The following is a 26,129-nucleotide window of genomic DNA, read 5'->3' as shown; positions in this document are numbered from 1 at the left end:
TCAGGGTTTTGGATGGCTCTTTGTACAATTTCTTCCAATTAGTAAGAAATTCTTCATACGGCTTTTGAGAAGTCTGCTTTATATTACTTAAGAAAGTTGTTTTTGTCTCTGGGTATGGGAGTTGTCACCAAGCAGAAACCACTAGCTTCAAGACTTCCTCCAAGGCCACTCGGCAGATTGAGCTGAGCTTGTGGTGTTAGATATTCTCCTGTGCCTAAAAGCATAGAAAATGTCAACCTCTCTCTCCCCCCGAGCCTTTTTTTTTTTTTGAGACAGAGTTTCGCTCTTATTAACCAGGCTGGAGTGCAATGGCGTGATTTCGGCTCACCGCAACCTCCACCTCCTGGGTTCAGGTGATTCTCCTGCCTCAGCCTCCCGAGTAGCTGGGATTACAGGCACGCGCCACCATGCCCAGCTAATTTTTTGTATTTTGAGTAGAGACGGGGATTCACCATGTTGACCAGAATGGTCTTGATCTCTCGACCTTGTGATCCACCCGTCTCGGCCTCCCAAAGTGCTCGGATTACAGGCTTGAGCCACCGCGCCCGGCCCTCTCTTCCCCTTTTGAGTAATGTTTTTTGTACTGAAGTTTTGGCCCTATCTTCATAATCAGCTCTCCATAAGAGGTAGGATCCAGAACTTAAACAAGATTTAGCAGTCTGCTGCCAATCAAAAGAAGTGATCCACTCGCTAGCTATAGTGTCTAATAACTGCAATGTATATGGAGAGGTGGGGCCAAAGTCCTTGACTGCAATCTTTAGTTCCTTTAGCAACTTAAAGGGCAAGGGTTCCCATTGCAGGGGCCCGTGATCCGCTCCAAATAGGACTGGAAAACATTAAAATTCTTTGTTGCCCTCTTTTTGCTTCTTGCATAGCTCTTAAAAACCCAATGCAAGTTGGGGAAATCCTTCCCACTGGCTTGTCTTTTTGGGAAGCTGGAGGAGCTCCCCAAAAAACTCATCATTATGATACCGAGCTGCCTCTTCCTCTAATTCATCTTGATAATTAGGTGGCAATGGCTCATCTTTTCCTTCCTCTTCGTCCTCCAAACTAGTAGCTGTCTCCCTTGCCTATACTGCTATAACTCTTTGCCTTGGTGGTTTTATCACATAAGGGAGCCGTTTCTTCGGCTACCTGCCGGGCTAGACAAGCCAGTTCCTGAGTTGGGTCAAGGCATTCCTTCAGGTCATTCCACAACAAGAAAGCATCTACTGGGTTACCTTCTGGGCCATGGAGAGTGTAATATTGCTTCATGGCTTTTCCCAACTTCATCCAGGTTTCTAAATTTAAGGTTCCCTCCTCAGGGAACCAAGGAGCACACTCTTGTAAGAAACTAAAAAATTCCCTTAGTTGTTTTACTGAAACTCGGATCCCTCTGTTTCCTAGCACATGTCTTGAAATATCAATAAACAATCCTCTTGCTTTTGACTCTGTATGTCCCATGATTACTCGCCCTTTACTCTCATAGCCTATCTTGCTAAGGGGTCTGCAGCACCCTACGGCGAGAGCCTTATCCTTGCCGAATAAGAAAAAAGACTTACCTTCAGGTCCCTGTTCGGGCGCCACCTGCCACGGTCCAGCCGTAGCCAGGTCCAAGAGGGTCCCCGAAGGTGGGCAAAGGCATCGGCGATGAGAAGCAGAGAAGGACACGACTCAAAGGTGTTGTGATTCTCTGTCTGTTTATTACTGTAACAGTGTGGTTTGTATACTTTTACTTTGGACATAACTACAGCATGTAAGCAGAAAATTTTTCTAGGTCAATTCCCTTGACTACATAGAAATAACAAAAGTTATGATTCAAGGGACTAAGATGTACTAAAGATAGAGTGAGACTGGGGGTAGAAAAGGTCATGACCTAGATGACTTATGCACTTGTATTCCTCTGTGCTTTCCTCCTTTCGAATCTCTTCTTGTATTTTCTTATACAAATCCCCTCTTCCTTTACAGTATTTCTTAAAGTGTCTTGCCAATTGTTTTAAAACACCAAGTTTTTGTTTCTTTGTTCTTATACACCAAGGTGGTCCTGATTTTGCTAATCTTTCTATAAATGTTAAAGTGTGATAGGGAATGTGCATGCCATCTTTATTAATCATGTTAATGCCATCCTCATTATATGCTCCTGTATATGGAACTGTTGGATCAGGTATTTTTATTACTTTCATGTTCACATTTGCTCCTTTTGGAGGGTACCAAGGTTTCCCTTATATTAGATAGGCTACATTGGGGGGTCCTTGAACTGTAGAGAGAAGGTTGCGAGGTTTATATTCATCGGGTTCCTTAACTTGTTTCTCAGCTTTTGGTGTGGGTGTAACCTCTTTCTGTAATATGTCTGCTTGTTGTGAATTTATCATAAACTGTTTCATAGTGTCTCCTGGCTAAAGCTCTTCCCCTATTATATTTAATATACTCCTACTACATTCTGGACTTTTGGTAATTTTCGATGCTTCAGTGGAAGCAGGGTTTTTTTTTTATCTAATTCAGCTACAAGGGATGTTTTTGAAGATGAAAGAAGTTACATCAAGTAAATGACTAACAGAATCAGCCCAGCGCATCCAAGCATATCCACCCATATGCCTCATCCTTTTCCAGGAAGGCCCCTTCTTTGAAGTTTCCTTCCCAATGTGTGGACCTTGTCAGACAGCATGGGTGGAAAAGGATGCGGCACTTCACATTTCTAGGGTTTTGTACCAGTATGATTACTTTTATGTTTGGAAAGGTCTGAGGTGTTGTTAAAAGCATTGTCACCTCTTTCAGGTTTGCAGAGTTTCTCTCCAGGACGAATTATGTCTGTTAAGAACTGAGGACTTGTTAAAGGCTTTGCTTCATTCTTCACACTTGTACAGTTTATCTCCAGTATTATGTGAGCTAAGGGTTGAAAACTCGTTAAAGCATTCATCACATTCTTTGCATTAGCAGGGTTTATTTTCCACATGAATTTTCATTTTTAGCAAAAGTTGAGGACTGGTTAAAGGCTTTGCCACATTTAACACATTTGTAGGATTTCTCTCCAGTATAAATTATCTTATGTTTAGTAAAGGTTGAGAATTGGTTAAAATTTTTGCCATATTCTTCACACTTTTAGGGTTTCTCTCTAGCATGTATTCTCGTATGTTTGGTAAGGGTTGAAGACTGGCTAAAAGCTTTGCCACATTCTTTACATTTGTAGGGTTTCTCTCCAGTATGAATTATCTTATGCATAGTAAGGTTTGAGGACCGGTTAAAGGCTTTGCCACATATTTCACATTTGTAGGGTTTCTCGCCAGTATGAATTCTCCTATGCATAGTAAGATTTGAGGACTGACTAAAAGCTTTCCCACATTCTTCACATTTGTAAGGTTTCTCTCCAGTATGAATTCTCTTGTGTTTATTAAGTTTGGAGAAATGCATAAAAGCTTTGCCACATACTTCACATCTGTAGGGTTTCTCTCCAGTATGAATTCTCTTATGTTGACTAAGGGTTGAGGACCGGTTAAATGCTTTGCCACATTCTTCACATTTGTAGCGTTTCTCTCCAGTATGAATTATCTTATGTGTAGTAAGCTTTGAGGACTCATTAAAGGCTTTGCCGCATTCTTCACATTTGTAGTGTTTCTCTCCAGTATGAATTATCTTATGTGCAGTAAGCCTTGAGGACTTATTAAAGGCTTTGCCACATTCTTCACATTTGTAGGGTTTTCCTCCAGTAGGAATTATCTTATGTTCATTAAGGGTTGAGGACAGGTTAAAGCCTTTGTGACATTCTTCACATTTGTAGGGTTTCTCTCCAGTATAAATTATCTTATGTGTAGTAAGGTTTGAGAAATGGTTAAAGGCTTTCCCACATTTTTCACATTTGTAGGGTTTCTCTCCTGTATGAATTCTTTTATGTCTAGGAAGGCTTGAGGACTGCTTAAATGCTTTGCCACATTCTTCACATTTATAGGGTTTCTCTCCAGTATGAATTCTCTTATGTTGAATAAGGGCTGAAGACCGGTTAAATGCTTTGCCACATTCTTCACATTTGTAGGGTTTCTCTCCAGTATGAATTATCTTATGTGCAGTAAGCTTTGAGGACTCATTAAAGGCTTTGCCACATTCTTCACATTTGTAGGGTTTCTCTCCAGTATGAATTATCTTATGTGTAGTAAGCTTTGAGAAACGGTTAAAGGCTTTGCCACATTTTTCACATTTGTAGGGTTTCTCTCCTGTATGAATTCTTTTATGTCTAGTAAGGATTGAAGACTGGTTAAATGCTTTGCCACATTCTTCACATTTGTAGGGTTTCTCTCCAGTATGAATTATCTTATGTGTAGTAAGCTTTGAGAAACGGTTAAAGGCTTTGCCACATTTTTCACATTTGTAGGGTTTCTCTCCTGTATGAATTCTTTTATGTCTAGTAAGGATTGAAGACTGGTTAAATGCTTTGCCACATTCTTCACATTTATGGGGTTTCTCTCCAGTATGAATTCTCTTATGTTGACTAAGGGTTGAGGACCGTTTAAATGCTTTGCCACATTCTTCACATTTGTAGCGTTTATCTCCAATATGAATTAACTTATGTGCAGTAAGGTTTGAGAACTCATTAAAGGCTTTGCCACATTCTTCATATTTGTAGGGTTTCTCTCCAATTTGAATTCTTTTATGTTGAGTTAGTAGGGAGAGCATGCAAAATGATTTGCCACATTCTTTACAATTGAAAAGTTTCTTTCCTGTATGTCTTACTTTATGTCTATTTGAGTTTGAAAACTTATGAAAGACTTCCACATATGTATGACATTGAAACCTTCTGCTCTGGGTAGTTGGCAAACATTGATCAAGTCCATTATAATCTCCTCTGTGCAGTTTACACTCATCCACACTTCTGCAGCCTTTCCTTAATTGTAAGTTATCATCTCCACATTTATTGTATCTCCTCAGTATCACTTTTTGGAAAGAATCTTTTATATTTTGCTCTGGCGAAAGTTCTTTGACAAAGTGAGAACACATAACTAAAAGAAATTAAAACAACAAATTACTCCACTTGCTAGACTCAGATAAATATACTTTACAAATCTAACCTGCAAAAGCATACAAATGACATAAGTAAACTAGCATATCAAAACACCACAGGTTCTAATTTCTTCATAAATATATAAATGTAACAAAAACATACTGGTCAAAATACATTTGTAAGAAATTTATAAATGAGTTAAGTGTGTGCAGTGCCACAGGTGAGCACAATGCAAAGAGCTGGGCAGGATGGCTCAGACCTGTAATCCCAGCACTTTGCGAGGCCAAGGCAGGCAGATCACAAAGTAAGGAGTTCGAGACAAGTCTGACCAACATGGTGAAACCCCGTCTCTACTAAAAATACAAAAATTAGCCAGGCGTGGTGGCACTAATCCCAGCTTCTCAGGAGACTGAGGCAGGAGAATCACTTTAACCTGGGAGGCGGAGGTTGCAGTGAGCCGAGATGACGCCACTGCACTCCAGCCTGAGCAAAAGAGCAAGACTATCTTTAAAAAAAAAAAGGAAAAGTCTATTACATTTACCCAGCACAGTTCTTCCTGCTCCCTAATATAACACAGTGCCTTCAGAAGTAAATTGCTAATTCCTGGTTTCCATTTTAAAATACCAGAGAAATATTAGCACATACATTTACATTTCTGGCTTCTAGGGGTTTTACCAGACACTGGTTTCAGTTTCCTATGACATAAAATGCTGAAAGAAATGGGGGTATACTTTGGAGTAACAGTTTGAGTCTGCTGAGGCCAAAGATAAATGGTACAGCAGCACAAAGACTGCAGTACTACAGACAGGGAAGAGGTGTAGCCAACGATTACTGACTATTAAAAGAAACATGATCCGTGGCTCACTCCTGTAATCCTAGCACTTTGGGAAGCCAAGATGGGTGGATCAAGAGATCGAGACCATCCTGGTCAACATGGTGAAACCCCGTCTCTACTAAAAATACAAAAAATCAGCTGGGCGTGGTGGCGCGTGCCTGTAATCCCAGCTACTCAGGAGGCTGAGGCAGGAGAATTGCCTGAACCCAGGAGGCGGAGGTTGCGGTGAGCCAAAATCACGCCATTGCACTCCAGCCTGGGTAACAAGAGCAAAACTCCATCTCAAAAAAAAAAAAAAAGAAACATGATCCGAGTGGGCATTGGACATTAAATTAAAACACACACACACACACACACACACACAAAGAAACATAAACTTTCACTTCAAGAAAAACAAAACAAAACCCACAAAACTTTAGACAAGATATATTCTAAGAACATGTTTGAGAGACTTACAGAATCTCTAGCCAAGACAATTTGTTTCAGACTATGCCAGGACAAAGCTGTATTACAGACTGTGACAGATAACTTGTTTTTAATTTCCAAATCTCAATCAGATTACAATGTATACAGAGTATTAGGGCAGCATGGGCCCATCAAAAACATAATCCAATGTTCAGAAAGCAATCACAAAAAATGATACAAATACGAAGAAGCTCAACAAACAAACAGGGACACACACACGAGGTATCTGTATCAAACTCATATAAAAGAGCAATTTCAAAAGTCACAGACAAGAAGAAAATCTCAGGAGTGGCAAGACAAAAGTGACGTGTCATTTACAAGCTTAGTCTTATAAGATAACCAGTGAATTTGTGAACAAGAATTTTGCAGGCCAGAAGGCCTGACTATGTCACATAGTCAAAGTTCTGGAAAAAAAACAACAACTGCGGTGAACTGCGAAAAATAGCATCAGCAAAACTGTCCTAATGAATAAAAAGTAGAAGACACTCCAAATAATGAAATCCTGAGAAAGTATATTGGCACTGCGTATGTCCTATATATCAAAGGTGCTGAAAGCAGTTCCTTCCACTGAAAATAACACGATGCAATAAAACAACACATAATCATATATAAATACTAACTTTGGGGAAAGATATGCACATACCCAATAATAGAATTTCATAACATTACCATAATGGTGCAGAAAACAATTTTAATTTTTCTCTAAAAGTTGAAAGACAAATGCACAGAAATTATACAAACATATATTAATGAATATACAACATAAAAATATATAATTAGCTACATCAATAACAAAGTTAAGAGCAAATACAATGAGGAAGAACTTCTGTATGCAACTTGAGTTAATTTTTTACCAGATTAAAATATATAGCTGTATCTTTTAAGTTTTATGTAATCCCCAAGGTACCAGAAAGGAAATATCTGTATTAGATACATGAAAGAAAATAAGAAATAAAAGCATATCAATACAAAAATCAAAAAGGCAGAAAAAGAGAAAATGAAGGACAAAGAAAAAAGAATACAACAATTAATAGAATTAGTCTTTCTCCTTTAGAAAATTATTTTAATATATATAAAATTAATTTTCCAATCAAGATACGTACTTTCAATAAAGGGATTTATTTGAAAAATTTAAAAATCAAAATCCAACTTGCCTTTCTACAAAGAGGCAGTTGAGATCTAATAATAAAAAAACAACTGAAAGTGGCAAGATGGAAGTAGACATAGCATGCAAATACTAACCAAAGGAGAGCAGAAGAGGTCAAAATAACGTTAGACAAGCTATATGTTAAGTCAAAAACTGTCATATTTTATATGTACTTGAAACCAACTGTACCTGAAGACAAAACTCCAAAGGGACAAAAAAGAACATTAAATAATAACAGATTACTTTACTGGGATCCTATAACAAATTAGTGTGCATGTGTGTGTATCTCATTAGTGTGTTGTGTGTGTGTGTGTGTGTATCTCATTAGTGTGTGTGTGTGTATCTCATTAGTGTGTGTGTGTGTGTATCATTAGTGTGTGTGTGTGCGCACGCGCGTGTATGTGTGTGTGTGTGTATCTCATTAGTGTGTGTGTGTGTGCGCGCGCGTGTATGTGTGTGTGTATCTCATTAGTGTGTTGTGTGTGTGTGTATCTCATTAGTGTGTGTGTGTGTGTGTATCTCATTAGTGTGTGTGTGTGTGCGCGCGTGTGTGTGTGTATCTCATTAGTGTGTGTGTGCGCGCGCGCGTGTATGTGTGTGTATCTCATTAGTGTGTGTGTGTGTGTATCTCATTAGTGTGTGTGTGTGTATCTCATTAGTGTGTGTGTGTGTATCTCATTAGTGTGTGTGTGTGCGCGCGCGCGTGTATGTGTGTGTGTGTATCTCATTAGTGTGTGTGTGTGTGTGTATCTCATTAGGGTTCCTAACAAATAAAGCAAATACTGACAAAATTGAAGAAGCACATAGAGAGCAATATAATTATACTAGGATATTTCAATACTCCACTTTTTGTAATAACAATAAAATGAGACAGAATATTAGTAAGCAAACAGAGGACTTCAAGGCAATTATTTCCAACAACATCAGGATATACACCCTTCTCAATAGCTCATACAATATTCTCCTTGACAGATCATTTGTTAAGCAAAAACATAAATTAAAAAGTCTTAACTAAATTTTTTAAACTGAAATCTTACGGATTACCTTCTATGACCAAAATGGAATAAGAATATAAAATAATAATAGAAAAAGCTGATAATTTTGCAAATATATAGAAATTAAGGTACACACTCTTGAGCGTGCTCTTGTTCAAAGGTTAAAATGATTACTATTGTAAAACTGTCCATACTACTCCATGTAATCTATAAATTTAATGCAGTGTTTTCCAAAACTGTCACTGCATTTTTGAAGAGATCGAAACAGCAACCCAAAGAGCACAGGGAATCTCAAGAGAAAACAACGTGCACAAAAATCTTCAAAAAGAGGAACAATGTCAGCGGCATTACAGTCCCTAATTTCAAAACACATTAAAAAGCTACAGAATGAAGACAAATTGGTAGGACTATCAAGGTGGAAAGGTGGACTAATCAAATTGAATGCAGGCCACAGATAAACTTTTACAGGCATAGTGATGTAAAGAATGACTTGCATATCCGTAATTATTGCAGCGTTGTTACTAAAGCCGATAGGAGATGCAAGCAAAGGTCACCGAATTATTCAGTATATATAATTTGAGATATAGAAATACTAAAATATCACCCAAGTTTTAAAACGCAGGAAATATTCTAACAACTATAAAGTTAAAACTCAGTGATATTATGCAAAATAAAATGAGCCAGCCAGTCCAGGTTTCGAGAACATGAACATCCAAATCACATTATAGACCAACAAGGCTTAACAGACTCGTACAAATCTTTCCAGTCAAAAGCAAGAGATCCTCTCCAGTAAAAAGCACAGTATTATAATTTGCACCTGGCATCTTCTGTTAGGACATATACCAAGTCTTATGAAATTTAGGAATACCAGCTGGCCTGGCTATTATTAACATTTTTTGGTAAAGAGAAAATCTTTATATCTTTCCCAAGCTGGTCTCACCATTTTGGGCTTAAGAGATTTCTCCTGTCTTAGCCTCCCAAAATCCAAGAATTACAAATGTGAGCCACCACAATGCCTGGGCCTAAAATGTACACCTCAGTAGATTTAAGATGGTAAATTTTATGTGTTTTTACAACAATAAAGTTTTTAAATAAAGACAAAAAAATGCAGAAGTATAAATATTTTCAAAACTTACCTTCAAATCACAAAAGCGTTTCTCCTACACAAGGAAATATATATTCATCATTAATCACATGGTGAAAATAAGACTATTCCATGACTACTCACTTCGACAAGACAAACTACCACTGAAAATCAGCTATGAAAAAATACTGGCCGGGCACAGTGGCTGACACCTGTAATCCCAGCACTGTGGGAGGCTGAGGTGGGTGGATCACGAGGTCAAGAGATCGAGACCATCCTGGTCAACATGGTGAAACCCCGTCTCTACTGAAAATACAAAAAAATTAGCTGGGCATGGTGGCACGTGCCTGTAATCCCAGGTACTCAGGAGGCTGAGGCAGGAAAATTGCCTGAACCCAGGAGGCGGAGGTGGCGGTGAGCCGAGATCACACCACTGCACTCCAGCCTGGGTAACAAGAGCGAAACTCCATCTCAGAAAAAGAAAAAGTACATACAAGATAAGCTATAACCCAAATTGTGGTTATATTTATAGGTAAACATATACAGATATATAATCTGATGGTGATAGATGTATGGCTAATTTATCTCTTAATTAAATCCCACATTGACTTAAAGTATACAAAAATAATTGCAAATTGTCTAAAATTATATAAGTAAAACCAAAAAGCACAATAAATGGATGCTAGGAAGCCTACACTGAAGAAACACACTAATACAGAACTGCAAAACAGTAACAAATGCTTACTCATAAAATCTGGTATGCAACATTAATGAAGGCACCATTAAAAAACTCTGTCCAGATAACTACAATATTTGACTGTAACTGCATACTCATGGAAGGCATTGAGTCATTGGCATAAACTGTGTAACAGCAACATTTCAGAGAAAATGCAGTATATTTGTAAACAGAAGATTCTGATGAGAAACTTTTTAACAAATACGCATTAAAAAGAAATTAGAGTTGATTTTTGTGTTTCAAATATGTGCTATTCTTACACAAAATGTAATCCAACTTTAGAAGCAAAGAATAGCCTTACACGCATACGCGCGCACACACACACACACACACACAAATAGGGTTAGACCCTCTGATACATATAATAAATATTTAGAAATGAAGTATGCTATTATTTAGATATAGGCTAAAGAAAGTAAATGCAAACTCTATAATTCTTTCTTTGCCTTCAGAAACAAATTTATAAGTAACTATTTTAGTAAATGTGGAGGGCCTACTAACTATCTAATTTACTTCAAACATAACATACATTCTGGCATATTGTCATAAATGTCTGAATCTAAAATTACAGACAAATTTGAAATAGAAAATAAAAAGTAAAAGCATATAGGGAGAGTGACATCAGTAAGACGGAGAAATAAGTTACCCTATTTTCTTATCCCTCCACAGCCATCCCTGACAAAAATGCCTTTATGAGAATCAGGCCTCATGGCTTGAACCTGTAATGACAGCTACATGGTACATTAAGGTTGGAGAAGTGCTTCAGGCCAGGATTTTGAGCCCAGCCTGGGTTATGTAGCAAGACTCCATCTCCAAAATGAATACCTTTCAGAGAGCTTTGTGATCCAGGAAGGGAGTTGTGAAACAGCTAAAGCTCAAGACTGAGGAGTGTTTCTTTTCAGAAGGCAGACCCTCATTCAGGTAGCATGCCACAAGACCCCTGTTCTTGGCGACAGACCAGAAAATGGCTCACCTGATTTGGTCCCGCTGAGAATTCTGCTTACTCTGTAATCATCCCAAACATCTCCTAGCCACACTCTGGGAGAGGTCCTATTCTTCCAGAGACCTGGAGGAAGACACTCATTTATAGCCATGCAGGCAGGCCTGCAGACCTTGGTCTTTATGTGGTCTCTGAAGCAGTTCGATTACTTTGTTCCAGCTCTCTGAGCCACAGTTCATGGCCAGTTCTGCTTCCGTAGATATTCACACAATGACCCAGAGAAATGTTCCCTGCTACTCAGTGAAAGCCATACTCATCCACATCCCAAATAAGGCCCACCATATGCAGACCCGACTGCAAAGTCATGGTGGCTCACACCTGTAATCCCAGCACTTTGGGAGGCTGAGGCGGGTAGATCACCTGAGGTCGGAAGTTCAAGACCAACCTGACCAACATGGAGAAACCCCGACTCTACTAAAAACACAAAATTAGCCGGGCATGGTGGTGCATGCCCATAATCCCAGCTACTCGGGAGGCTGAGGCAGGAGAATCGCTTGAACCCAGGAGGCAAAGGTTGCGGTGAGCCAAGATCATGCCATTGTACTCCAGCCTGGACAACAAGAGCAAAATTCTGTCTCAAAACAACAACAACAACAACAACAAACCTATCCTGGTATCTGCCCTATAGCGCAAAATCCTAAAGGACATTCAGTCTGTCCAAAAATAAAATGGGAATTACAACCCAAGCCTCTGTAACAAGCCAACTAAAGGTGGACCCTAGTGAACGCCCAGCAGCCTTGTGACCAAGCCACAACCCCACTTCACTACAAATTCAGAGGACATCCCATCACTCTGGAACTCAATCAAAGATCTTTACCTCCAGAAACCAGTTTATAAAACTTGAAGAGGTTTGCTTCTTCAGATTGACAGACACCAATGCAAAACTATATTGTGCCCATTGTCAATGCTTCTATTTTAACATTGCACTGAAAGTATATGGCAGAAGTATTTAAAAAAAAAAAAAAGTCACTGAAACTGAAGACAGCCAGGTGTGGTGGCTCACACCTATAATCCCAGCACTTTGGGAGACCAAGGTGGGTGGATCACGACGTCAGGAGTTCAAGACCAGCCTGGCCAAGATAATGAAGCCCTGTCTCTACTGAAAATACAAACATTAGCAGGGAATCCAGCTATTTGGGAGGCAGAGGCAGGAGAATCACTTGAACCTGAGAGATAGAGGTTGCAGTAAGCTGAGACCATGCCACTGCACTCCAGCGCAGGTGACAGAGCAAGACTCAATTTCAAAAAAAAAACAAAAACAAAAAATGAAGACAAAAAAGTAAAAAGTTGATCATATAATCTTACATTTTAAAAACCACAAATGGCACTGGGTGCAATGGCTCACACCTGTAATCCCAGCACTTTGGGAGGCTGAGGTGGGTGAATCATTTGAGGTCAGGAGTTTGAAATCACCCTGGCAAACATGGTGAAACCCTGTCTCTACTAAAAATACAAAAATTAGCCAGGCATGGTGGTCCACGCCTGTAATCCCAGCTATTCAGGAGGCTAAGGCAGGAGAATTAGTTGAACTCAGAATGTAGAGGTGGCATTGATCCAAGATCACACCACTGTACTCCGGCCTGGGTAACAGAGCCAGACTTCATCTCAAAAGAAAAAAATAAACAAACAAACAAAAAAAGCCATAAATAGTACATTAAAACCTAAATTAATAAATGCATTCAATAAATTAGCAAAATATAACATTAATGTACAAGTTATGGTTCCATACATTAAAACAAACTGATAAAATAGAAAAAAAAAAGCAATCTTATTTACAACAGCATTAAAAGAATACATTTCTGAAAACAAATTTATCCAAGGATGTAAAAAATCTTTACAATCAAAGACATATCAGTGAAAGAAATTAGAAAGGACATAAATTTAAAAACATTTTATATCTATGGATTGAAAGAATAAATACTGTTAAAGTGCCATATTATTCAAAGTGATCTATAGACTGAATAAACTTTTTTGAGTCATACGTCTTGCGAAAAAGAAAAAAGAAAATACATTTAAAAATTAAAACAAAAAGATTCAATAAACTCCCAATCAAAACTTCAATGATTTTTTTTTCACAGTAATGAAAAACACAATTCTAAAATTTACATGAAACTACGATACATTTTGAATAACCAAAGCAATCTTGAGGAAAAAGACAAGTAGAAGAACATCATACTTTAAAATTTCAAACTATATTTCAAGACTATAGTAATAAAAACAGGATGGAATGTGCAAAAAAACAACAACCAAAATAGAACAGAAACCACTACTCACACATTTCAGACATAACACAAAAAGAAAACATAAAAGATAGTTTAACATAGAGTTTCTCAGAATTATGCAGCTATTTGTGCCTACCCAAAAACAATGGAAAAGGAGTCAGATGGTACAGTCTGTTACATGCCATGAAGAGGACTTTGGCTCTCACTTAAGCTTTAAAAAAGATCAGAGGGGAAAGCAGAATCCTTAAAGAATTTAAAAGTGTAAGATGAGGCCAGGCATAGTGGCTCATGCCTGCAATCCCAGCACTTTGAGAGGCTGAGGCAGGAAGATCATGAGGTCAAGAAATTGAACTCATCCTGGCCAACATGGTGAAACCCCGTCTCTATTAGAAATACAAAAATTAGCTGGGCATGGTGGCACGCACCTATAGTCTCAGCTACCAGAGAGGATGAGGCGGGAGAATTGCTTGAACCTGCGAAGCAGAGCTTGCAGTGAGCCGAGATTGCACCACTGCACTCCAGCCTGGGCAACAAGAGCAAAACTCTATCTCAAAAAAAAAAAAGCACAAAATGGAAGATGTCCCTATGTGAGAGGAAAATTATTAAAAACAACCTGGGTTTACAGAAATTATTTGTTTTGAAACACATCTTCCCAAGTTAATTTTTAAAGATGCTTTCTCCTTGACCTTGGGACCTCTCAACGGTGTCATCTGCTGTGTTCACTCTCACCTACCTGGGGGTTCATCCACCATTTCATGTTGCTTCGTATTCCAGGGCTCTTTTTCTTTCTCCAGACAGGTAATTAGGTCTGGCTTAGAGACAATAACACCTGTTTTATTAAAAATAAATAATATGAATCTTGCTCATCTTCTGTAGTTATCAACTTAATAATGTGCTCAATAAAGAGGATGTAATGGAATATTCTAATAAGTTAATCCCAAAATAATAACTTATAACAGAAATTTCTAAATATGTACAAACTACTTTCAATTTGTAGGTACTTAATTTCACTACCCAGTACTACTGAATCAGAAATTGATGGTGGCAATTAGATTTTAAAGTGTGGGCAACAATATTTTAGGCCACAAAATTTCTGGAATTAATATTAATCCAGCCCAGGTGTGGTGGCTCACACCTGTAATCCTAGCACTTTGGGAGGCTGAGGCGGGTGGATTGCTTGAGGTCAGGAGTTGGAGACCAGCCTGGCCAACATGGTAAAACCCCATCTCTATAAAAAACAATAAAAATTTTTTTAAATTAAAAAATAAATAAATAAAACATGAATCCAGAGTGAAGGATACACATCATCTCAGGAATGTGGAAAGTTAAGGTCAAAATGAAACATCTTGAAGAAATTCTCTTCTACATGGATTAACTCCCAGGATTTTCTTGAAAACAAGGATACGAAACTCATTTATGCAAAGCATACTTTACCAAAACACATTCTACAAAAAGGAGAAGTAAGCCTTTAGGATATATTGGGAATGGTGTATTGAGGTTATCCTCACCGAGGAAGACCAGGTTTCTGTAGTTCTCTAACATCACATTTTTATATAAATTCTGCTGTGCTTTGTCCAGGCATTGCCACTCCTCCACAGAGAATTCCATAGCCACATCTGTAAATGTCAACGATGCCTGAAAAACACACAAACACACATATTTACCAAGTGGCCATGGGCAGAATTTTAAATTTGACTCAAGGTGAAATGAAAGAGCAAAGAGAACTGGTTCTAACTCATAGGACTGACTAAAATTTTCCAATAAAATTAATTTCAAAACAGAAATATCCTCTCTGAGGAAACAGAGTGGCATAAAATCTACAATATCAGTGCTTTTCTGTTCTCCTGAATAATAAAGTATAAAATCAGGGGCATAAACACAAACGTACATTTTTGCGTGCTATATTTACATTCTAAAGAACGAGTTGTGTGTATTATTCAGATCAAAAGGACATGTTAAATTAGAAGGTACGTCTTAAATTTTAATGTTATAAACTTGAGATCGTGTTAATGCAGATACTTTTTTCAGAAAATCAGAAATAAAGTCTGAGTTGCTGAATTTCTAACAAGCTCGCCATTAATGCTGATGTTTTTGCCTCAAAAAGAAGATTTTGTCAAAAACATTGAGTAAGTAAAAGAGCCTGTGTTTTTCCCAGTTTTTCTGGCCTATAATCAAAGATGAGAGCTTTCACTTTCCTAACACAGATCATGCAAAGTAAACCTCAGAAAGGACAGCTTCCAGATTAAATATGATAATTTATGCACATCAGCTGCAAAAAGATACTTAATAATAAAGAGGAAAATAATTAACTCTATAGTAAAAAAAAAAAAATCTGTCCGAGAGCTCTTTAACCAAGTGAATCGTTAATATCAAGTGCACTAGAACCAATTTTCATGATGTGCTGATACACACAGGACACAGCATCACTGCTGAAATATTGCCATTCTGAAAGTTAATTATAGTCTGCATTTAACCAGGCAGAAGCATGAGTTTACGCAAAGTTTAAGATACAGATATCTTCCATGTTCTGTAATTTTTAATACTGATATTAAGTAATCTTTCTTTAGCACCCTGTACAGCAAGTATCTTCTAATTTTTTTAATTTAAGTTCTGGGGTACATGTGCAGATCTTGCAGAATTATTACATAGGTATACACATGCCATGGTGCTTTGCTGCCTCCATCCCCCATCACCTCCATTAGGTATTTCTCCTAATGTTATCCCTCTCCAATCTCCCCACCCCCTGCTATCCCTTCCCTAGCCTCCCATCCCCCAACAGACCTTAGTGTATGATGCTCCCCCGCCCCGTGTGCACATCAGAATGTTCCCCTCCTTGTGTGATCATCAAAAAATCTGGAGACCACAGATGCTGGAGAGAATGTAGAGAAATAGGAATACTTTTACACTGTTGGTCAGAGTGTAAATTAGTTCAACCATTGTGGAAGACAATGTGGCGATTCCTCAAGGATCTAGACATAGAAATACCATTTGACCCAGCAATCCCATTACTGGGTATATACCCAAAGGATTATAAATCATGTTCATTTTTTAAAATAACTTTATGGGAATAAGTGCCATCCTGTTTAAATAAGCATTTTTTACATCCTGTTCTGCACAGAGCTAATCTAATGGAGAACACACATAGAACCTCCACATTATATGTTCTCCATTTTCACTAAGGATGGACCCCTAATTTCCTCAACATGAGTTGCTACATCCCTTTGTGTCCACAACCACAAAGGGAACAATTTTAATATTGCAGATGATAAATTCATGGTGAAAATTCCGCATGGCATACAAGAAACCAAGACATGGAGAAAAGGCTCTGGTATAGAGGAAAGAAATATTTTGCAGAGACCCTTGGATATTACATGAATTTTTAAAAGCTGTTAAACTCATGAGGGAGGAAAAACACAAGTAAAGAAGCAAAGGCTTGCCAATTACTAAGCGCATGGCAGTCCAGGAAGCAGAGAGGACATAGCTCTTGATCTGAGATATGCTTAGCTAAAAGAAAGGCCATTTTTTTCCTTGTTTCTCCTCCTTCTCTGGCTTCCTGCTCAGATAAGATTCTTAATAAATTACATCTGCATCTTGAAAAAATACCTTTACAGGTTTCAGCACCGCCTGTTTACATCCACAGCAGAAGGACCAGAACCTGCAGAGAAAGCCCACCCGTTTCTGTTCTTTATAACAAAAGGGATTCAGGAACAATAAGCTGCTCCACGGGAGCAAAAATATAAATTTCTCTTTTCCTGTTCTCAGGTAACCTCCCCTGCCACAGGCACCAGCAATTTCTGCTATAGTAATGGAAATATGGGCCACACTGCCCTGTCCCTACCAAAGCTGAACAGAAAAAGGCCCTGTAACCACCCTTTAGTGCAAAGGGGAAATTTAACTCTCATGAATGTATTTTGAAGCCCTCATACCTGATTCTGGCCTCACCTTAGAGTCACATGAGGCACTTCATTAAAACAACATGGATGCTTCCACCCAGAATAATAAACAGAATCCATGGAAAAGGGTACAAGTAAGTAGATGTAGGGAACCAGCCCCACATCCCACCAGGGGGTACCTCAAGTTCAGTGGCAACAAAGGACTGAGAAAAAGACAGATTAAGAATGAAAGTGGGACCAGGGGACCATCACTTGTAATGGAGGCAGTGAAGGCCCCGAGCTCTGGTTTCCACAGTGTTTATTGAACACAATCACTTTTATCTGTAGTGCAGGTGGCAGGGTGACTCCGTGAAGGGAGGCTGTGTATCAAACAGAATTGATAGCAGTGGCGGTTTATGTGAGTTTCTCAAGAACTAAAATCATATGCTTATCTATAGTGCAGCTGGTGGGAGTGGGCTTAGCAAGCAGCCTACATGCCTGGTTACATTACAGTGCTTCAAGGAGTGTTATGTCCTTGGGCACAGTGTTTAGAGTATCAGAGCTTAGGTCACTCTGTTCCTGGGAACATGCTGGCATAGGGAGGCCTTCCTCCCCAGAGGTCTCTGCGGCCTTCTGCAGTTCATTGTTTCTGATTTCTTTTATCCATTACTTATACCTAGTTTATTTAGGCACACTGTGAACCGTTCCTCCACTGCTGCTTCCCCCAACAAGTAGAGATTTCTGCAAACTGTCCATGTAATCCTAATCAGAAATCTGGGCTGTGGTGGGCACAGCGACTCACGCCTGAAATCCCAGCACTTTGGGAGGCTGAGGAAGGCAGATCACAAGGTCAGGAGATCGAGACCATCCTGACCAACATGGTGAAACCCTGTCTCTACTAAAAATATAAAAACTAGCTGCGCATGGCAGCACGTGCCTGTAGTCCTGGCTGCTTGGGAGGCAGAGGTTGCAGTGAGCCAAGATTGCGCCACTGCACTCCAGTCTGGTGACAGAGCTGGACTCCAACTCAAAACAGAAAAAAAAAAAGAAATCTGGGCTGGTAACATTTAGCTAAGCACTGCCTCTCAAACTTTAGTAAGCTTAGAAATAACTTGGTAAAAAGAAAGAAAATAAAAATAACCCGGTAATTGTAACCCCATTCTACATATTACAATTCATACAAGGGATCTAAAATGGGTGTTTTAAACCAGTCCCCATCAATGCTGATATTGCTCCCCCTGGGCTCATTATTGGCACTAGTTAGAGAAGCAGGCACAGCACAGAGTCCCTTATACTCAGCACTCTTGTCACAACATAAATACTTCTAGGACAAATGAAGACAACTTTTATTTCCATCCTAAAGTATCATATTCTTTGCTGGCTCTTTAAAATTTATAGAACAACCAGAAGGCAGCAAAGTCTGAATGAGTCTGCATCATAAACATGTGCACATGTACTAATGCAATAATTATTAAGCAGATACTACGTGCTCAAGAGTATGTTACAGAGCAAAATTTAGAAAAAGGGTCCAGCATTTTATTTCTTCTGTTTCTGTCATCAATTTCTTTAAAAACTGTATAGAATAGGGAGCCACCGTGGCTCAGGCCAGTTGTCCTGGTGCTTGAGGAGGTGAGGCTACACGTTCAAGGCTAGCCTAGGCAACCTAAGAACCATTCATTAAAATAAAAACTTAAGACCCTAAAATACATACTTTTTTCCACTTATCTGCTTTAGGGTTAAGAAAACATGAGCACAAGCTCTAGAGAGGAAACAGGATTCACCAGCCAAAACTCTGATCTCTTCTCATCAGTTTTGTGACGCAAGGCTCCAGAGTGGGGACAGATCTAAATAAGGCCTCCAAAAAGGGTGAACTGAACAGAACTGGGGCAGGGAGGGGACCCTTTTTTGAATTCAGCTCTCTAGGCCAATGAAAGCACTACCAGTTCCATTTTTCTTAAGCTTACCTAAGAAAAACTTAAATCTCAGACTTTGTATAATTTTTACAACTGCTCCCTCAATTTCATAACATACACTATTAAGCAATTTAAACAAATCTCTTACTGATTTCTAGGGTAATTTTATTATAAGTTAAATATGTATTCTTAGCAAGGTAAAAGAAATAGAAATAACAATAAAAGCTCTCCATCTGTAAATAGCCCTTCAGGTGATGACATCAGAAGTCACGACAATATAAAGAACCTGGCCCCAGAAAAGCCCAAGATCTTTGTGCACCCATCTATTCATTCTACAACTATATGATGCTTAATCGCCAGTTCTAGTCTAGGCTAAAAGTTCCTAAATGGCAGAGACCAAGACTGCTTCACCTATTTTTCTGTGGTCATATGAAATGGAACCAACTAGTTTATTTGTTCAAGTCCCAGACCTCCTCCTCATTTTTCACCCAAGACTAGAAAACTGGAGCAACTGTTATCTGCGTAGCAACCAAAGACATCTCTTGTATCAAGGGAGAAACAAACACAGGATGACTCATTTCTCTTATGTTGAGACAGAAGCAGACTTAACAACTTGTCAGCCTGATACAGTTCTGCTCTAGACATCCTCTAATGTCTCAAAGATGCCTCCATGACTGTGAGAGGATTCCAAGTGTCTCTGGGCTGATGGCCCAATGATAAGCCAGGAAAGAGAGACTCAGGCTGATTCTAAATAAAAAATGAAACGGCCCTGGTGGAGCTCCAGAACCTGGATTATCTGTCCTGATCAGATAAGAAGATTATCTAACTCTTAGATAAGAAAAAAGACAAGAATATTCCAGTATCACATTTTACAGGTAGGTATACTTGTATTTATGGCTCTGGATACATTGTGGCCTTGATCTCTCAGCCAGGATGGTCTCGATCTCTTGACCTCGTGATCCACCCACCTCAGCCTCCCAAAGTGCTGGAATTATAGGCGTGAGCCACCGCACCTGGCCCTACAAAACACTTCTTAAGTCAGAGATAACACAAACAAATGGAAAACTATTTTATGCTCATGGACAGAAAAAAATCGGTATCATTAAAATGGCCATACATCCAAAGAAATTTACAGATTTAATGCCCTTCCTATCAAGAGCCCAGAAATAATACCACACACCTACAACCATTAGATCTTTGACAAAGCTGACGAGAGAAATGTAAAATTAATTCCCTATTTAATAAATGGTGCTGGCATAACTAGCTAGCACTATGTAGAAGATTGAAACTGAACCCCTTCATGATACCACCTGCAAAATGAATTCAAGATGAATTAAAGACTTAAATGTAAAACTTAAAGTTACAAAAAAAAAAAACCATGAAAGATAACCTAGGAAATGCCATTTAGACATAGAACCTGGCAAAGATTTCATGATGAAGATACCAAAAGCAACTGCAAAACCAAAACACGACAAATGGAACCTAATTAAATTGAAGTTTTTTCACATTAAAAAAAAATTATCACCAGGGTAAATACACAACCTACAGAATAAAAGAAAATAATTGCAGAACATGCTACTAAAAAAGGTCTAATATCTAGAATCCATAAGGAATATAAACAGATATATAAGAAAAAAAACCTTATTAAAAAGTAGGCAAAAAACATGAACAGATGATTTTCAAAACACACACATGTGGCTAATGACCATATGAAAGAAATACTCGGCCGGGTGTGGTGGCTCACGCCTGTAATCTCAGCACTTTGGGAGGCCGTGGCGGGCGGATCAGCTGAGACCAGGAGTTCAAGACCAGCCTGGCCAAAATGGTGAAACCCTGTCTTAAAAAAAGAAAAAAAAGAAATACTCATCACTAATCATTAGAGAAATGTTAAGAAAAACAACAATGACATACCATCTCAGACCAGTCAGAATAACTATCATTAAAAAGTCAAAAAATATTTGGAGGTCAAGGTGGGTGGACCACCTGAGGTCGGGAGTTCAAGACCAGCCTGACGAACATGGTGAACTCCGTCTTTTTTTAAAAAAAAAAAAAGAGTCAAGAAATGATAGATGCTAGCAAGGTTGCATAGAAAAGAGGATGCTTATACCCTGCTGGAGGGAGTGTAAATCAGTTCAACCATTGTGAAAAGAGGTGTGGCGATTTCTCAGAGAACTAAAATCAGAATTATTCATGAGGCTGAGGCAGGAAAATTGCCTGAACCCAGCAGGCGGAGGTCGTGGTTAGCTGAGATCGCGCCATTGCACTCCAGCCTGCGTAACAACAGCGAAACTCCATCTCATAAATAAAAAAAATAAAATAAAATCAGAATTAACATTGACCCAGCAACCTCATAAATGGATAGATACCCAAAGAAATGTAAGTTATTCTGTCATAAAGACACATGTACACACACGTTTACTGTAGTACTATTCACAATGGCAAAGACACAGAATCAACGTCAATACTTATCAGTGGTAGACTGGATGAATAAAATGTTGCTCAGTTGTCACAGTGGCTCACACCTGTAATCCCAACACCTTGGGAGGCCGAGGAAGGCAGATTTCCTGACCTCAGGAGTTTGACACCAGCTAAAGCAATCTAGGAAAACCCCATTTCTACAAAAAACACACAAAAAATTAGTCAGGCATAGTGGTGTATGCCTGTAGTCCAAGCTACTTGAACGGCTGAGGTAGAAGAATTGTTTGAGCCCAGAATGTTGAGGCTGCAGTGAGCCAAGATCGTGCCAGTGCATTCCAGGCTGGGTGACAATGTAAGACCCTGTCTCCACAAAAAACTGAATAAAATAAAATAAGAATTTTAAAAATACTTGATACATAAACATCATGGAATACTCTGTGGCCATGAAAATGAACAGGATGATGTTCCCTGCAGCCACATGGAGGTGATCTTCAGGAAGACTAAGGCAGAAACAGAAAACTAAATTCGTGTTCTCATTTATAAGTAAGAGCTAAATAGTAAGAACACATGGACACAAAGAGGGGAACGGCAGACAACGAGGTCTAGTCTAGGGTGGAAGGTAGGGAGCAAAGAGGATCAGAAACGATACCTTTTCAATGCAATGCTTAGTATCTCAGTAACAAAATAATCCTTACCAAACTTCCATGACACAATTTCATCTGTATAATAAACCTGCATGTGTACCGCTGAACCAAAAATAACAGTTAAAAGGAAAAAACTTCATGGGTGGCAGAGAGTGCAATGCAGTTGGAAGGGCTGCTTTGCGCTTCAGGTAGTGACTCATATGGCACTGTACTCTGATTTATTTCTGTCCATGCAGGCCTATGAGATTATGAACAGGTGGCCTGGAAACCTCAGCTAGTGGAGAAAACAGGTTGCTGCTGCAGATTTAATGCCTGCGGGTAGGGTTATGTCAGGACACTCATAGACACTTTTATGGGTTTTTAGCAACACTAGGAATAAAAATACTGGCCGGGCAGGATGGGTCATGCCTGTAATCCCAGCACTTTGTGAGGCCGAGGTGGGTGGATCACAAGATCAGGAGTTCGAGACCACCCTGACCAATACAGTAAAACCCCATCTCTACTAAAAATATAAAAACTAGCTGGGCGTGGTGGTGCACACCTGTAGTCCCAGCTACTTGGGAGGCTGAGGCAGGAGAATCACTTGAAGCTGGGAGGCAGTGGTTACAGTGAGCTGAGATTATGCCGCTGCACTCCAGCCTGGGTGACAGAGTGAGACTCCTCTCAGAAAAAAAAATGCTGTGGTGAACTTTCTGAGAATGCTGCCTAGTCCTGGGAAAGGTGCAAACATGTCAATGTCTAGTGTACGTGTTTGTGAGTGGGTGGGAATCCTGTGGCGGCAACTGTAGATAACAAGGATCTTTCATCAGAGCTCCTTTGCTCTAAGTTTTCAGTCCTGTCACTCTGGGAGCAGACATGGCATCACAGGACAATGGGATGTGTATAGGAAAGCGGAGCCTCCCATCCCAGACACCCAGAGTTTTATTCCAGGCCAGGCCTCCATGATATTTTTTTTTTCCTGACACCAAATATGTAGAGTTTGCTGAACACAGAGCAATTCTCCAACACCAACTCATTGTCCAATATTTAAATTCTGACACCAGCGAGTCAGCACAGACCCTGATTCCACGGTCAGTCCCACAACATCGTCCTTACTGCAGATGCCAGCCACAAAGCCCATGAGTCCATCCATACTTCCGAGGTACTGTTTAAAATTCAGGACTCCTGTAGCATCCCTCAAGTTCAGTAATTTGATAGTGCTACTCACAGAACCCAGCAAAACACTGTAATTATGTTTACCAGTTTAAGAGACATAACCCAGAAAAAGTCAAATAAAAGAAATCTGTAGGACAAAAAAAAAAAAAAGGAGGTGGGGAAAGATGAAGCACATAAGCACATAGATAATCTTGGTAAATAGCTAACATTAGTAAGACTTTCCATTTACTGTGTGTTCCAGGAACAGTTTATGGAAAGAAACACCCAGGCTGGGCGCAGAGGCTCAAGCCTGTAATCCCAGCACTTTGGGAGGCCGAGGCGGGTGGGTCACCAGGTCAAGAGATCGAGACCATCCTGATCAACATGGTGAAACCCCATCTCTATTAAAAATACAAAAAATTAACTGGGCGTGGTGGCGCATGCCTGTAATCCCAGCTACTCAGGAGGCTGAGGCAGGAGAATTGCCTGAACCCAGGAGGCGGAGGTTGTGGTGAGCTGAGATCGTGCCATTCCACTCCAGTCTGGGTAACAAGAGCGAAACTCTGTCTCAAAAAAAAAAAAAAAAGAAACACCCTACCCATTATGACTTAGATAGTACTCTCCTATCACACAGCCAGACACACACTCTGCACATTTTCTTCTTTTTCTAGTAAGAAAATCAGCTGAATTTGTCTTCAGTGGTCATAATAAAATACTTCTTAATCAAATTTTACCTAACTTTCTTTCCCACTTGTTCCTGAATTTTGAGCTACCATCAGTCTCAGTGAACACAGGACCCCATTTTATGTCCCTCCTAATAACATTCTGACTTTGGGGTAAAACATTTTCTCATCCAAAATCTGATTGTTTAACCCTCCATCTGCCATTCTTCTCCCATCATCTTTCTAATCTTGTTTGCTTTTCTCTAGGAAAGAAAGCCCCTGTCTGCCTTTGCAGTCGGTAGATATTTTACAGTTGGTACTTATTCCTATTGCAATACTTATTTGGAATTCAAATTGTTTTTACATAAACCAAACTTTTTTATTTTACAAAGTCTAAACACTGCCTGAAACAATAACTTCATCTTCAGTAAGATCCTCCCAGTTATCTTTCATCTTAACCTTAACTGCATCTGCCTGTGGGACCCCAGCTTCCGAGGGCTCTGCAGCTTTTCTCAGGATAAAGGCTTCTTGCGTGGCGGGGATGAGCAGGCTGAGACATCTGCAGGAGAGGCTCCCCAGAAAGAACTAGCTGGGCCTTTAATAACCTCCTTCTACAGGCTCTTTATTAGCCTTAGCTTGGAGTCACTGGGCTCAAGCTTTAATTTCCACGTCAAAGTTATTCACTTGGGTTTTGAAACTAAGTGTCTGAAATGTCCAGCAAAATTGCTCAAACACAGCATTCGTATGAGCAAAGAAACTTTTACGATGCTTACATTTCATACCTTAACAAGAAAATTAAAAGTATTCCTTTCAGACAATAAATATATTACTGTATTATTTTCATTAAAAATCAGGTAGTAAATAATTATTCGTCTGAAAACACTTCTAGGAAGTACCAAGATTCATCTTATAAAATTTAGCATGAAACATAGAAATCAAAATAACAGGACATAAAATAGAAATATTCACTGTCACAAATTTACGCTGCAAAAAGAGGAACTGATGTTTTCATGAATCCATGTAACTCACCAATTATTTACCATATTTTATTGTGGAAATGTATTCATTTTCTACAGTCAAAATAAAAGATTTTCCTTATTTTTTCCTTGGCACATTCTAAAAGCTAAGCCTTGGAAGTCTGCTTAAAATCACCTAACCATAAAAAAACACACCTGAGAAAACTTCTTTACTCAGAAAAAGAAAAAAGTAAATGAGAATTTTTAACAACAACAACAAAAAATTAGATTTTTTTTAAACCCATCACTAGTACGCCCTTTGTAAATATTTTTGTAACTTTCAAGCTCTACTAATAAAATTCAATTTACAGTTAAAAACCTGAAGTCTACATAAGTGAACAAATCTTTTCAAGGTGATAAACCCAGGGAGTGGCAGTGCTGATTAAAAAACAGATGTGTCAAGCTGGGCACGGTGGCTGACCTCTGTAATCCCAGCACTTTGGGAGGCTGAGGCAGGTGGATCACAAGGTCAGGAGTTCAAGACCAGCTTGACCAACATGTTGAAACCCTGTCTCTACTAAAAATATTTTTAAAAATTAGCCAGGTGCGGTGGTACATGTCTGTAATCTCAGCTACTCAGGAGACTGAGGCAGGAGAATCGCTTGAACCCTGGAGGCAGAGGTTGCAGTGAGCAGAGATCAAGCCACTACACTCCAGCTTGGGCGACAGAGTGAGACTCCATCTCAAAACACACACACACCCACACACACACACACGCCAGATGTACACACACCACACACACACACACACACACCAGATGTACACACACACCACACACACACACACCAGATGTGTCTGACTCATGTGTCAAGTCAGGCCATCCAGTCACTTTAGAGATTCTTCCATCCCATCCTGCTCCCTTAAGTACTCCATGATCACCCTCTCAGGAGACACTGCACTATGACCCAGTCACTGCTCTAAGTGCATTTTACTGTGCAAGTTCTCGAATGATCTCTCTGGGGTGAGTTTTTTTGTTTTCTGTTTGTTTGTTTGTTTGTTTTCTTTACTTCTTGGATA

General features: G+C 39.3%; 1 protein-coding gene across 9 annotated transcripts in view; it reads right to left on the bottom strand.

Moving 5' to 3' along the window:
• Nucleotides 1-1,660: 1,660 nt before the first annotated feature.
• The window catches only part of LOC103788038 (uncharacterized), a 36,591-nt gene continuing 12,122 nt past the window's right edge, over nucleotides 1,661-26,129 (bottom strand). For 5 of the 9 annotated variants that reach the window (XM_078361934.1, XM_078361935.1, XM_078361936.1 and 2 more), the window contains 3 exons: nucleotides 14,962-15,088; nucleotides 14,187-14,282; nucleotides 1,661-4,967 (listed from right to left, as the gene is read on the bottom strand). In XM_078361934.1, coding sequence (XP_078218060.1) covers nucleotides 3,079-4,967; nucleotides 14,187-14,282; nucleotides 14,962-15,061 — 2,085 coding nt within the window. In that variant the 5' untranslated portion in view covers nucleotides 15,062-15,088 and the 3' untranslated portion in view covers nucleotides 1,661-3,078. Of the gene's footprint in view, nucleotides 4,968-9,547; nucleotides 9,572-11,204; nucleotides 11,298-14,186; nucleotides 14,283-14,961; nucleotides 15,089-16,234; nucleotides 16,323-26,129 lie in introns of those variants that run through there. The other 4 variants (XM_078361931.1, XM_078361932.1, XM_078361933.1 and 1 more) reach the window with 4 other exon arrangements.

The sequence above is a fragment of the Callithrix jacchus genome, chromosome 22 (genome assembly GCF_049354715.1).
Source record: "Callithrix jacchus isolate 240 chromosome 22, calJac240_pri, whole genome shotgun sequence".
Taxonomy (NCBI): Eukaryota; Metazoa; Chordata; class Mammalia; order Primates; family Cebidae; genus Callithrix; species Callithrix jacchus.
The sequence above is the reverse complement of the archived record's forward strand: the minus strand, read 5'-3'. Positions and strand labels throughout refer to the sequence as shown.